General features: G+C 45.6%; 1 protein-coding gene across 5 annotated transcripts in view; it reads left to right on the top strand.

Annotated features, from left to right (window-relative positions):
• LOC144937653 (glycine receptor subunit alpha-2-like) overlaps positions 1–12,800 on the top strand; it is a 40,276-nt gene extending 27,476 nt beyond the window's left edge. For 4 of the 5 annotated variants that reach the window (XM_078865035.1, XM_078865037.1, XM_078865038.1 and 1 more), the window contains 6 exons: positions 400–482; positions 1,015–1,152; positions 4,245–4,459; positions 8,206–8,352; positions 9,975–10,103; positions 12,200–12,800. In XM_078865035.1, coding sequence (XP_078721161.1) covers positions 400–482; positions 1,015–1,152; positions 4,245–4,459; positions 8,206–8,352; positions 9,975–10,103; positions 12,200–12,472 — 985 coding nt within the window. In that variant the 3' untranslated portion in view covers positions 12,473–12,800. The remainder of the gene's footprint in view (positions 1–399; positions 483–1,014; positions 1,153–4,244; positions 4,460–8,205; positions 8,353–9,974; positions 10,104–12,199) is intronic. The other variant, XM_078865036.1, reaches the window with a different exon arrangement.
• Positions 12,801–15,091: the final 2,291 nt, after the last annotated feature.

Genomic DNA, 15,091 nt, shown 5'->3' with positions numbered 1-15,091 from the left:
CGATTCCACCATTTGTGCATCTTTCTGCAGAGAAGTCTTAGTGGGGAAGTCTGAAAACTCTTGTGTACTACTTCTCGAAATTTAAGTGTGGATAACAATACGCGTGGCTCGGTGACACACCGCACAAGCCGCTCGCCATGGGGACTGCGATAAATTAAAGTAACTAATAGCCCCGTGGCATGCGAGGCGAAGCAGTGACAGCATCGCTGCGAGATTTGTGCGAGCGGAGGTGAAATCGTTTAAACAAATGAAGTAAAAAAAAAGATGATGGCAATGACTGAAGTTGATTCAACGCTCTCGACATGAGCACGAGACGGGTGCGTTTGTGCTGCCGGGCGGTCGTGTCACTCACTAATCGTGGCCGCGTCGATTTTTTTCCACTTCGACCCACCGTTGCAGACTGACGCTAACGCTGTCTTGCCCGATGGACCTGAAGAATTTTCCAATGGACGTCCAAACGTGCGCCATGCAGCTGGAAAGCTGTAAGCATCGCGGTGACAAAGCAAGCGAAACAAACAACAACCAAAACAACAACCATAACAACAACATAACAACAACCATAACAAATCATAACAACAACAACAACCATAACAAACATAACAACGATAACAAACCATAACAACAACAATAACAAACTATAACAACAAACATAACAAAAAACATAACCATAACTACAAACATAACTCTAGAGTTGATGATTTCATTGAGTTGTTTTCATTTTAAATGTATTTTTTACCTACACGACTTTACCGAAAAAACCAAAGAGTCACAACCATAACAACAAACATAACAACAACCATAACAACAACATAACAACAACATAACAACAACTATAACAACAAACATAACAACAAACATAACAACAAACATAACAATAAACACCGCTGCTTCCCTCCCCCCCCCCTGCACAATTTCGGCTGAACAAGCGACGTCTGAGGGTTGGTAATGTTTTCGCTATGCCATGTGTGTCGCATGTAAAAAAAATCTGTATTCTGCCCGTGTTCACCCCCACAGTTGGGTACACAATGAATGACCTCATTTTTGAGTGGAAGCAAGAGGGGGCAGTGCAGGTCGCCGAAGGGTTGACGCTTCCCCAGTTCCAGCTGAAAGACGAAAAAGATCTCGTCTACTGCACAAAGCACTACAACACAGGTATCCGTCCGCCTTTTGCTCTCGCTCTGTAACTGTTTCGTTTGTTTGTCTGCATCGGCGAAGCGTTCGATGGATCGGGTGGGATTGCAGCCTTAACACGGTGGTTATTCTTCTTGGTTCTTTCGGTAAAGTCACGTAGAATGGAAATAATAAAATAATAAAAATAAAACATAATTAAATAATTCTCACGACGTTCCGGCCACAACGCAAGCAGCCGTCCTCAGGTGAAGAACATGTCTGTCGAGAAGACAGAGTCTTGAAATGCCACCGCTATTATGATAATAATGCTTTAGGACTGTAATAAATTATGTTTTTTTATATATCAAAGAGTTTGTGACATCGGGTAATAGAGGAGGACCATCGCTGGGTCTTGACAATGCCTCAAATTTGTACATTTGAAAAACACGGCCAGAAATAAATTGATCGAATACATTAACAAACATTCTCCGTGTGTGCGTGCGTGTCCTGATGTCACGTGCACTCACAACTGCAGCCCTGCACTGCGTTAGGCAGAACTCACTTTCCGAACTGCTGCTCGCAAATTAATAGCCATTGTTGTTATAAGCCTGGGGGCCGTCCATAAATGACGTCACGCGTCATTTTTGCCCCCCCCCCTCATCACACGGCGTCACAAAAAGTCAGACCCTCCCTCAATATGACGTCACAAAGCTCTACCCCCCCCCCCCTAATTTTTTTTTTTTAACATGCCTCAAATCGCTTTAAACTATTGTTATTGTAGTGCGTATTTAATGTGGCGCTTCACTCTGATGTTGTTGGAGAAAACATTCATTAAAACGTCTATTTAATTATTTAATTAGAACGTGTTGTCTATATTTATTTAAAGTTGCGCATTTTGTTGTGACGTCACATTTCTCAAACCCCCCCCCCCTCGTCACACATCGTCACAAATATCTGACCCCCCCTAGGCGCGTGACGTCATTTATGGCCGGCCCCCTATAACCAAATCACCCAGAATGTGCCCGATTGCCGTTAGTGCTTGGATGAGCGACCGCCATGCATAACAGCTGCTATCGACTGCTGCAAGAACAGCAGCGACATCAATTGTTGTACTCTACTTATATACCCCCCCCCCCCCGCACACGTATATACTTCATGACTCGAGTTGGCAAAGGATGGCCCAATAACACCCACAACACGCACTGCGTGGGAAGGCCTACATCCATCGAGCGCATTGACAAGAAGGTCGCAACATGCACGCGTTGCTTGTAAACTCAATGTGAGCAACTGTAGACCCATTGAAGAATGATACTGGTAGGAACCACCTGGTTCCACAAGAGATTATTGTGTTCGTCCGTCGTGCATCCAAAAATGGGAGGGGTGGGGCTTGGTGGAGAGGGGAGGGTGGGGAGGGGCTGGGTGGGGAGGGTGGGGCTGAGTGGGGGGTGGGAGGGGTGGGGCTGGGTGGGGAGGGGCTGGTCACTCCGTGGTGCCCTTATAAAACTCAACGTTTAACCTACTCACGCCGGCTTGTGCCCGCCCTCACAGTCGGGCATATTTGCGGAATACACCACGCCGCCGTTGACCCTGGCCATTGACCGAGCAACCAAACGTTCCTACCAGCTCCCTCCGCAGGAATGTGTTAATCACGATAACAATAGATCTCTCCTGTGCAAGGTATTCCAGGGACAAATAACAAGGATAATGACGGGTGTAAGGGCAAAACAATGTCGTGCGCGTGATCAGATGATGCGAGGCACATGCTTAGATATTTATACGGATGGCCATATCTCGTTCGTCGCTGTGTGCTGTTCCAGGGGGCGGGGGGGGTTTGTAACGTGACCTTTTCCAAAAATGAAGGCGTCCGTTCACAACGCATTAAGATGCGTGCAATAATCTAACAATGTTGATGGTGCCTTTACAAAGGGCACGGAGCCACGGAGGTTATTTTTTTGAATTAATATTTTATTAAATTCATTCTTTTTACGTACCATTCACATTCCGAGGGTGCGTTGCCCAATATGAAAAATGCCAATAGACTTTAGCATGAGCATTGCATTTATAATTGAATAGCTATTGAGCCATTCCATATATATATGTGTGTGGAAACTATGAAGCCGATGAAAAATACATTTATGTCATTAAAGCATTTGACAGTTTTATTATCATCATTTATTTTTCCTACATAAACATAATAAAATATAGATATGCAGTGATATTGTAAGAGTAAATGGAGAATTAATATTGTCTTGTATTTTAATCAGCCTTGAGTAGACCCCTCTTGACTCACCTGTTAAACTGTACAGAATCTAATTAAAACCACTCTCATTAGAACACCATGCATTGTTCAAACACGTAACAGTTGGCATTAACAGTGTAATCTTGAATATTAATCTGATACGAATTAGCGTACGTGTACTTTCCTTCGTCACGGGAGATGTTTATTAAACCCAATTCTGTGAATGTATCATCGTAAAAAAATGTAAGGATTAACCTGAGTTACGTAAGAAAAAAGTCACGATTCTATTTCAACAAAAACATATTTCTTTGCTTTTTCGAGTAGAATTAATTTTTTTAACGATGTATGAGGCTCAAGCGATGTGTTGCTAATTGAATTGAGGTGATGCGTTTGGCTACGTACGGCGCGAAAGAAGTTCAACATACATAACATGCCAAATATCGACTATTTAGGCTCACGATGCGCAAGGGTGAACCTAACATTTAATACGATCTCAGCGCGCAGTCAACTCTCAATACTTCGGGGTAATTGGCAGGTGGGAGGGTTGGGCACCAGAAACAACAACAACAACACCACAGACAATTACAAAACCTAGGAAAATTTGGCAACGAAAAACGATCCATTTCGTCTACCCACACGGAACGGATGGTGACGAGAGAACATCCACGTGCCCGTTGTTTATCGATGTAAAGTTGTGACGTCACGGACCCTCGACAAGTGAGGAGCCGCTTTTAAACGGCACAAAGTTAATCCGCAAATCGGATAACCCGTAACAAATAGAGCTTTAAATTCTAATCTTAATTGCCACCCGCGCTAAGTAGTTAGGCTTATCGCTCGCTACGGTTGAACGAACGGAACCTCCCCTCCCCCCCCGCCCCACTCTGCTCGCCACCAGGCAAGTTCACGTGCATCGAGGTTAAGTTTCACCTGGAGCGACAAATGGGCTACTACCTCATCCAGATGTACATCCCCAGCCTGCTGATCGTCATCCTCTCCTGGGTCTCATTCTGGATCAACATGGACGCGGCGCCGGCGCGCGTGGCGCTGGGCATCACCACCGTGCTCACCATGACGACGCAGAGCTCGGGCTCCCGCGCCTCCCTGCCTAAAGTGAGAACGAGGGCCCGTCGCCCGAAACGTCGCCTATTATATCCATTTACTTGTTGTTCCCTCTAGAGGGAAGTGCTTAAGGCGACGGATGCCGCCGCGTGTTTTGCTCGACACGCTTGCCGCCGCCGTGCGCGCAGCTGCACGAGTTTTGGCTCGGTGACGATGGCACCTCCCTTCGGGGAAACTCGGCCTGAAATAATAACGTGTTCGATTTTAATAACGGAGAGAGGAACTCAAAATTTGCCGGGTGTCTGTGATTGCTGCCAACGTTATTGCTGGTGTGTGCTGTACCAGCTTTACCAACTTGCTGTTCGGTAACAGCACTCGTCTCAGCAGCCTGCACGGAAGAAGAAAGAAAACCCCTGTGATCCTTGTTTTTGTGTTGTTGTATCTCCTCTGTGTGCGTTTGTGATCGTGTCAAGGTGCTTTCGCGATTTGATAATGCACTAGAATCCATCAATCAGTTTTCATTCCGAGTTGTACAATACCGGTGGCGTGCAATGTCCACAGTAAACTTGTTGAGCATGCTGAGAATCATGCTTGGGTTGACAACGAGAGACAAGGCGAAGAGAGTGGATGGATTAGAGATCATATGCAGGTTAGATACATCACGTTGGGTAGGGCATTGCACGAGAAGGGATCTTGGCTGGTGGCCGAAACGAACGACAGTGGCAGCCATAGGAGGAGACAAATCTGAGAGTACCGTCACCGTGGCGATGGAGCGATGAACTCAGCTCCTGTGCAGGTGCTAGACGGATCGATTTTTGCTTTGCAAAACCATGATATGGCAATGGCTTTGGGACGCCTTCATCCATGGCTGATATACTTGTGAAGTATCTCCACTTACGCAAATACTGTAATCAATTAACAACATTGCGGAGAATAAAAATAACATAAATAAGCAATGTCTCCCACACATGTCCAATACCACATTGAAATATTTCTAACATCAGTCGCACAGCCTTCTGGGAGGGCATGGTATCAGCAGCATCGTCCTCAAGACAAGTTAACTCTGAAGCAGTTTCTTCACCAACTAGAATCGTACCGAGAGCAACAGACTTGCCTGAAACAATTCTGGTGAACTGTCGGTCTCATATCCAAGTAGCCTTTTGCTATGATATGGGTGACAGTTCGACACTTCTAGAAGGCCGTCTGGCTGATGGGTTGTTTAAGAAATGTATATTGTTTATGCCAATGGACATGTGAAGAAGAAATTGTGTCCTTATTTTGTTTACGTATAAATACATACACAAACATTAGATATTTTCCTCAACGGTGCTAATGAGTGTTGTGAACTTGGACTCATGTCGTAAAAAAAATGGTCCTTGCTTATAAAATTGGAAGTTCATCAGGGTTTGTTTAAGCAACCCTGGCTGATCAGGCACTGCCAACGTCTGCTTGTCTCAGTAATTATCAGCTACAATTGGATTAACTCGGTCTTAGAACAAGTAGCTGGGTTGGCGAGACAGGCAGCTGGCCCATAATTGCTGTTGGCTATCACCGCCCCGACTACCTATTGTGTGCGGGGATGAATAGTCCATCAGCTAACACCGCGTGCCTCTCTGTGGCCTCGCCAAACCGACGAAGGAATATGTTTATTTTTTATTTATGGCTTAAAATAAAAAAAAATTAACCCGTATAAATCCTTTATATGCGTGGTATCGGTTTTATTTTATTATTCATTTCTGTTTTTCTTGAGTAAGAGTTTCATTTTTATAACATTGGTATTTTAAATTAGATATGAAATTTTTTTTTCCTATAAAGTGGAAAATTTTGGATTTTTTTTTCACGAAAATAAATTGTCACGCACAACGAGTCTGTGTGCAAAATGTCAGCTCGATTGGATCACGGGAAGTGGGTAAAAAAAGGACCGAAAGATATGCACGGTCGTAAGCAAGCAAGCAAGCAAGTGAACTTAATTTAAAGGATTTAAAAAGATGTCCTCCGATGAGATAAACCAATGCAATTGTACTCGTGTAGGTGATAGGTCGCGAGATATCATGATGGCATTCATCCAACAGTGGATCGATCATGGCTGATGATGATTCTTTGACATTTTAAACAATGAGGTGACATTACGTGGTGATGTTGCATTAGCAGTGTTGCATAAGCACAACTAACAAAAAAAACTATGACCAAACACTGTTAATACTCTTAGTTACTAAATTTTTGTGGTAATTGAACGATTTGTCTGATGCTTAAAAGCTACCATTCGGTATCTATTCATATGCCTATTTATATACTGGTCACCATAAAACATCTTTCAAATGTATTTCTCACCAGGCCCACCAAAATATTCTGGTAAATCGCCTGACGATGCTAGATGTATTTACCAGCGAAACGTCGTACAACTCAATTTATAAATGTTGTGGATTTACTCTCTAACACACCGGTGTGCTGAAGGAGTAACTAATTGGCGCGTTGTTTACGTGACAAACCTTACTGGCTGTGCCGGGTGGTGGAGGGTGACGACACATTTATACTTACGCGATCTAGCCCAAAAACCTTAATTATGAATAATATTGGTCGCGAAAGCCGACGTGTTAAACGTATTATCATCCACTCTATTTCTCTGCCCTCTGTTTGTGTGCTATGAGGAAGGGCCGTTGCCTGAAACGTCGCCGATCAAATAGATGTTTTTTCTTGAAATGCGAGTGTTGTTGACGAGTGTGTTTTATTGTTGTCAACTAATTGACGTGTACTTCGAGTAAGGTGACAAGACCGCACTCTATTGAGTACATTAAAATACCGAATTCGATTTTATCAAGCACCGACTTTTCTCGTGTTGAGGTCAATGTGAACGATTAGGAGCTTGTTTTGAACACTGTGTATCTAAGAGTAAGGCAGAGAAGTGTTTTATGCAACGATGTGCGGATTTAGTTGCGCTCCTATGAATATTCCCGTATGAATGTGAGAGTAAATTAGTGGCCCTAAAACCCATAATCAAACGCAAATTGTGCTCCAATCGCAGACGTAGATTCAATCCCACTCAGGCGCTGAAGCTCCTCTGTAAAACTCTGCATCAGATTGCAAATTGTAATGGCGCGGAAGAAAATAAACGACAGGGTTTGGTTAAGGTGCGTGAAGTTCTACAGCAATTTTGCTTTTGATTGCAAGTTACTGTATTCCTCAGATGATATGATGCACCTATTTCCACCGTTTTAAAGCAAAAGTTCGGCACGTGTCTTACAATCCGCGACCAGATGTGCGTAATTGTATTGACACTGGACACACGTGTGTCGTTGGGGTGCGCGTTAAATCCTGCAGCATCTTCTGATCTGCAAACTATGAAAGTTTACGCACCGCGTAAGTCTCAGCCTGTAGCTCCATTGTGCCCTGTGGCACCGATCACAGGCCCCCATATTGGAGGACCTCCAATTACAATTGCATACACACACAGCAACAGCTGCAATTTCACATTCAGGTGGTCAAGCCGGATGACCGTGTGTCAGGAGCAGCGGAGTGTATCGCTGTGATGTCTCCTTCGTATTCGTGGATCGGGCATTGCGTAAGACATGTTGTACGCTCTGTCGTGGATGACCGCAGTTTCACAACGGAGGGAGAGAGTTAAAAAAAATCCCTTTTGTGCATCAGGTATCCGCACCCGCCCCGGTTACGTTCGCACGCGGTTAGGCACATAGCGCTGCACGCCAACAGCCACGTGCCACAGCGACCGGTACCGCCGCGACAAATGACAACGCCCCGCTCGACGATGCCCCCCCCCCCTCGCGCCTCTTCCTCCGCAGGTCTCCTACGTGAAGGCCATTGACATCTGGATGGCCGTGTGCCTCCTGTTCGTGTTCGCCGCTCTGCTCGAGTACGCCGCCGTCAATTTCGTGTCGCGCCAGCACAAGGAGCTGCTTCGCATCCGCCGCCGCCGGCAGAGGAATCAGGTGGGTGGAGAAAATAAAAAGAGAAAATCGACAAACGCCGCGATCCCGATCAGCGTCATCAGGCAGCGTGGTTGCTGCTGTCCATTTGCAGGCGTTTGTGGGGGCGGTGGAGCTAAGAGGGCTCCCCCAGTCGCCCCCCCCCCACACACCCCCGCGTGATACTTTATCCCCTTGGCTGTGACTCTCATCTGCAGTGATTTGTGAGCAGAGGGGAGTGGAGTTGTGTGTCTGACACGGGGGAGCGGAATAACGTGACGGTCGGCGGTGTGTGTGTGGACACTGCTCTCTCTCTATGGATATTTGGAAACACAACACCACATTCGTGTTGTCACTGATGACCTCCTCAGTCATCTTCATGCATATCAGTGCCAGTCATGCTTGACTCACTACTTCTAGATTTGAAGCTTTCGTGACTGCAAGGATTCATATTCTTAGGTTTTTTCGGTAAAGTCACGTAGGTAAAACATTAAAATTAATAAAAGTAAAATAAAATAAAAATCACGACGTTTCGGAGCTGTCGTGGCTGTGACGGTTCCACCTGAAGACGGAAGCTTGTGTTGCCTCCGAAACGTCGTGATTTTTATTTTATTTTACTTTTATTAATTTTAATGTTTTACCTATGCGACTTTACCGAAAAAACCTAAGAATTTGACTCACTACGTTTGATTCGAAGATGCTGTGTTTAAATACGCCACCCCGTTACCTTATCACGTGGGACATTTGTAAATTATTACGATAATTATTACGTTAATTATTTTCTAAGATTGACCTAACCTCATTTAAAATGGTAATTATTTGGATAATTATCGGCTGTTTTTCCTGCTTATTTTAAAACACCCGATAGAACACAGCAGTATTTCGGCGATCAAAATAATTAATTGCCATCACGGAAGAAAATACAATTGTAACATTTGGACGCGTTCACTTGTCATCGGGCTCATTCCTGCTTTACATAAACAAAAAAGAAAATTGTGCTGAGCACGATTCCAAAAAGGTTCGCAAAGAGCCCTAGCCACCCTCCGTCTGCTCCCAGTGTAAGGTGATGCGATTTCGCGAACGACTGTTGTCTGTGCTGTCTCTGTGCGTGCGTCCGTGCGTGCGTCCTGTGCATGTTTGTGTGTGCGTCCTGTGCGTTTTTGTGTGTGTGCGTCCTTTGCGTGTTTGTGTGTGTGTCCTGTGTGTGTCCTGTGTGTGTTTGTGTGTGTGCCTCCTGCGCGGGGAGCGGGTTTGCGCGCCGGTTCAATATCCGCTCACGGTCAACACGAGTGACGAATATTTGAACTGGTCCTGGGCCTCCCCTGGGTCGACTCAGCCTTAGACGAGAGTATATGGTGCAATGTGTACACATCAGGGCTGAGAAGACAAAGGTGGCCGAGCGTGGTGCTGGCCACCCACCCCCTCGTGTGCCGTGCCGGCCTTAATAGGTGCTCGCTAACAGCACTTGCCCCAACAATCTGTTAAGGCTATACGGGGCGGGGATCGTTGTCTTTGTGACGTTTCTGTGCGCGCGCGCGTGTGTGTGTGTGCTTGCCATCTCTTTAACATTCATGCCCTCTCCTCCCCGCCCCGACACGCCACGCACACAACGGACTCCCGCAACGACCGGCCGGGTGGCCAATCAGCCCGAGCAGGGACTGCTTGTTCAGAATGAGGGCTTAGAAGCCGTCCGTCGAGTCAACGGCTTAAGGAGAAGCGATCCCTCTTATGGGACTTCGGTTCAAATCTACCAGTCGGGCACACGGGTGAAAAAGGTGCCTTCCGAGCTTGATTTTTTTTCTCTCTCTCTCTCGCGCGGTTTAATTGGTTATACGTGGACGGATGAATAGTGGCGTTTCAAAAACGCCCCCATGTTTGTTTAAACTGTTGCCCGTTTCATTATTGCAAAGGTCACGCCGGTTCCCTGTGCAAGAATGAAACTATCTTTTCTGTCCCTTATTTTTTTTTTGTGAATGTTTATCCCAACAACACGTCTGCTCTTTTTGTTGAAATTATCCCGCGACGTGTCTGGGCGGTGCGCTGGTGCAGCGGTTAGCACGCGGCTGTATCAACCTCGTGACCCATGAATGTATTTCCTGGCCATGGCTAACATCAGTGGCGAGCGACATCTAAAATACCACTTCATAAATTTCCACTGACCATCACGGTGAAGCATGGTCAAACAACCCCCATGATCGACACAACATGGGGGAGGCTTTCATCCAGCAGTGGATTGACAAAGGGCTGCGATTTGAAATTATATTAATTTGCATCGTATTTACAGATTTACAAATCGCAATGTCCCCATACTCAACATGTTGGGTGGTGCTCATCTCTGTTTAGTCGTCCTGAGCCTTTGGTGGAAAACACACATTTCCCATGGCGGAGAATGGTCTATCCCGTAGAGAATGGTACACGATGTATCCAGCGTCAAAGTATTGACGGGATAAGCCGATCCCCGACAGCGAGTTGAACCTACGTCGGTCTAGTTGTGAGTCGGGCGCTCTGCCACAGAACAGTTTGCTGGAAAGCCATTAACCTGACGCCTGCATGCGATGCCGTGACACAGATGTCCGTGTTTACCCCCTGTTTCCTTACCGCTACCACATCCTCGTTCTCCTCCTCCTGCACAACTGAACCTTGTCAGCGTCCCGTTGACCCAGGCAGTCATTCGCGTTGCGGTGGCCCACGTCACGCCTCTTCGTCGAACGCCTCTTGGCAAACGCCGGACACAGAATGCTCTTCCCTCCGCATTTATCCCCCGTTGGCTCGCGCGGTGTGTGGCGTTCCCCGCACCGCCCCTGAGCCGTGCGAATGCGCCACGCCGACTCGCTGTGTGCATGCGACGTGGGCGGGATATTCTGCAGGGAGTGGGGGGGATGTGCCCTGTGTGTGCATGCGGCGGGTACAAGGGAAGGAGTGTAATTGAGACTGCCTCGAACTTGGGGCTTAATTGTTTACGATTAGTCTCGCGTTCAATGTGAAAATGTTGTTACGTAGAAGGCACGAGTTGTGGCTGATGATGATGATGATTTATATTGTCAATTCGCAAGCCCCTTTTGTTTTCGCACATTGTCTTCTGCCACTCTCTGCCAGGCCTGATACGTACCTCGTACGTGGTTTGGCATCAGTGTTTAAAAGTGGTAACAACGGCTGAGTAATAACACATCCTCGGGTGTTATATCTCTAATGAAATTCATTGTCATGCATTGTTCAAAGAGACTTGCACCATTGTCCATTTCTCTGAGTTGCGATCAGCTGGCAGATGCAAAGAGGGTCTTTGATTTAAGCCATTAACTCAAAACTGCTTGAAAATATTGCAATGATGAATTTATTTAAACAGGTTTTTTTTATTGACATCTGGCATTCTATGGACACATTTCTCTCCCGTAGAGTGTTTCTCCTTAACCTCAAGCTTGAGCCGCCGAATTCGATAAGATCTAAACAAAAAAAGTTGTTTCTAGATCACACTCGCTTTTAATAGTGAAACACGTGGGTCGACTGCTTCGTCCGGGAGAAATGCTTTCATGTTGTAAGAAAGTGAAAGGCAATCAAAGGGCTTTAAGTTAATTTAAAAGTCACACCCGCCGACCAAACGTTAGGATTAGTTTAAGCCCCAAGCAAACAATGTCATATGCGGTGAGTGTCCGTGCATTTAATTTTAATATTCTCCTCTCTGGGAATATTCACGGTCCTCTTGTGCAAACAAAACATGCTCCAAATGTGATGGTAAGGAACGATCGTGCGGGTAAACGCTTTGGCTTTGACGCTACCGCTGGATCAGAACGGCCTCATAATTGAAACAAAAAGCGTTACGGCAGCGTCAATGTTTTCGAGCGACGATAAACCTGCAAAACGTTTTCATTCCCAGGACGAGGATGGCCGCGAGAGGGGCTTCAACATGTACGGCATGGGGCAGTGTCTGCAAGCCAAAGACAGCGTGTCAGTGAAGGGGGTGAACGCAACCAACGCGGCCCCTGCACCGGCGCCCACTCAGGATGCCATCAAGAAGAAGTTTGTGGATCGTGCTAAGCGCATAGACACCATCTCGCGTGCTGCCTTTCCCCTCGCCTTCCTCATCTTCAACATCTTCTACTGGATCATCTACAAGGTCCTCCGTCACGAGGATATCCACAAACGGTAGAGACGGTGAACCCCAGTGTGCAATTGCCAAACGAACAAAAAAACAAAAACGACGACAACAAGTTTTAACTCCCCCCCCCCTCTCTCTCTCCCTCACAAGAACATCCCGCGCAAAGCTTCACACCAGAAACCCAAGATTTGCTCGCTGGCCCTGCAAGCATCCTGCACTCCAGATTGACGTTTGGCAGAAAATGTTCACATGTGTCCTTCAAAGCCCCGACCAACAACAAACGCACCCTAGAAAATACAGAGATGATGCTGATTTTGAGAGAGAGAAAAAAAAAACACCCGGCCAACTGTCATACTTTCTTACAAGAATCAGACGAAAAGACTGTTCTCTAATTAAATTGATAGTTTTAATTGCAACACAAGTGGCTTCCAGTACCAGTGTATACGTGTCTGCTGCTGTTTTTGAGTATCCTATACAGCTTTTTAACCTTGTGAATGTCGAAGCAGTGATTTTTCAGAAATATTTCCAACATTCCAATTCCAGTTATTTGTGAGAAATAACACACATACAATGAACGGTAGCGGTGGGAAAACAATCAACGTCAAAGTACAAAATGCTGAAAACCTTCATTCCAACAACGAGATTACTGCAATAGTAACACTTTTGATTACTGTGCTAAAAGGTAGGGGTTTCGTAATCACATTTATAGTTCTATAGTACGGTCAGATTAACGATGATGACAATGATGAAACAGTATTATTACTGACGTATTACTGTGCAAAAAAAGTTAAGGGTACCGTTACAGATTTGAAGCTTTCGTGACTGCAAAGATTCATACTCTTTGTTTTTTTCGGTAAAGTCGCGTAGGTAAAATATGAAATAAAATCAATGAAAACAACTGAATTAAATCACGACGTTTCGGAGGCAATACAAGCTTCCGTCTTCAGCGAGAACCGTTACAACCAAAACCACTGTATTAAGTGTATGATAGTGATTTTCTGTATTACAGTGATTTTGGTTGTAACGGTTCCACCTGAAGACGGATGCTTGTGTTGCCTCCGAAACGTCGTGATTTAATTGAGTTGTTTTCATTTATTTGATTTTTTACCTACGTGACTTTACCGAAAAAAACAAAGAGTAGGTACCGTTACAGTTCTGGGGGGGGGGGGGTCCCTTCCGCAGACAGCAGAGAAACGGCACTTAAAATCAAAGGGACAACTCGGTCCACGATGGTAGACACGGGCCAGGGATTACGATTGTGGTGGTGGGCCACATTTACAGCTCCCATTCGTTGTCGCACGATGGGTGGCTTGGCTTGAAGCATGCGGCCGGGCCGTGAAGTTACCAACCGTCACGCCAGGATCCCGGCGATGGTAACAGAGGCTGTGACGGCGCGCTGCTGGTAATGCGTCTGATGCTATCTGAACAAAATCCCAGCAGCGTTGGCCTCTCCACCAGTGAATGAAATGAGCCTAGGGCCAGGCAACGGCTATATGGTGATCTGTTACACAAGCCATTTTGAATGCAAAAAAAAATACCCACGCTACAACAAAATCAATTTATATAGCATGGTGTGTTTAAAGGCAACATTTTCAAAGGTTGAAAACTAAACAAAGGTTCTAAATTACACTTTTGTTATTCATATGCGATGTTTTGAACCTCCATTTTTCCCAAGTTCAACCTTTGAAAATGTGGTCTTGAATTCCTTTTTTCCAGCTATTTCAATGGTATAACCTTTTCTCCCTGTGCTGGTGTAAATATATGCCCCGTGTTTTGGGTAGTGTCCATTTTTATACACGCTTCACTTTTCTAGAATCAGCCGTAGCAGTCAGTCAGTCAGTCATCTCCATGTCATTTGAACGCCAAACACGTACAGTACTTCAAACGGTGTTCCGATCCTGTACAGATTCGTGATTCCGCGTGGTGTGATAGATGGAAAACGTACGGTATCCTGCATTACTTTCCCGTCGTCTTTTTTTCCCCAAAGTCCAGCACTGGGTTGTGCACTGCGTTTACAGAACAGGAACACAACGGATGTTCCGGCGACCGGCTCGGCATCGCGATATCCGTTCGGTGGTCACAGCTTCATCAATCTCGAGCCCAGAAACTTCAGCGCACAAACGACAGCCGGGAGTTTGCCGACCCTCTAATATTTAAAGTGCCAACCCCCCCCCCCCAGAGCGATTTCAGCGAAGTCCACCGAGAACACTTTAACATGAGCCACCACAGTGTATAGAGCACATCGATTGTACCATCGTAAAATTTAATTTTGAATGTGAATGACGAAAAGCTTCGGTAGTTGCCTCCCACCCGTACGCCGTGGCCACCGCAAGATAAGCGAGTGGTCATTCGTTCATTTCAAGGTTTCCAATGTGACGAAGAAAACGATACGAAACCTTTTCAAAATTGTAGTTTTCTTTGGCAGAGTCGATCAGCCAATAAAAGAAAACGAATTGGTGACCATTAAGACAACGTTCTCAAAGATGAAGCACAATTCGACGGAGTTTTTGTTTGTGCAACTTAAAGTTAGAATCAACGAAACTGGAACGGTCAGTTGTTTAAGAATAAAGCGTTATTTTAAATTCTGTTTAACTTTCGAGCCCTGCGACTCGATAAAATTAATGATATTAACAATTACAGGTATGTGGTGATGAGGGGAGCGGGGACAAT

The sequence above is a fragment of the Lampetra fluviatilis genome, chromosome 19 (genome assembly GCF_964198595.1).
Source record: "Lampetra fluviatilis chromosome 19, kcLamFluv1.1, whole genome shotgun sequence".
Taxonomy (NCBI): domain Eukaryota; kingdom Metazoa; phylum Chordata; class Hyperoartia; order Petromyzontiformes; family Petromyzontidae; genus Lampetra; species Lampetra fluviatilis.
The sequence above is the reverse complement of the archived record's forward strand: the minus strand, read 5'-3'. Positions and strand labels throughout refer to the sequence as shown.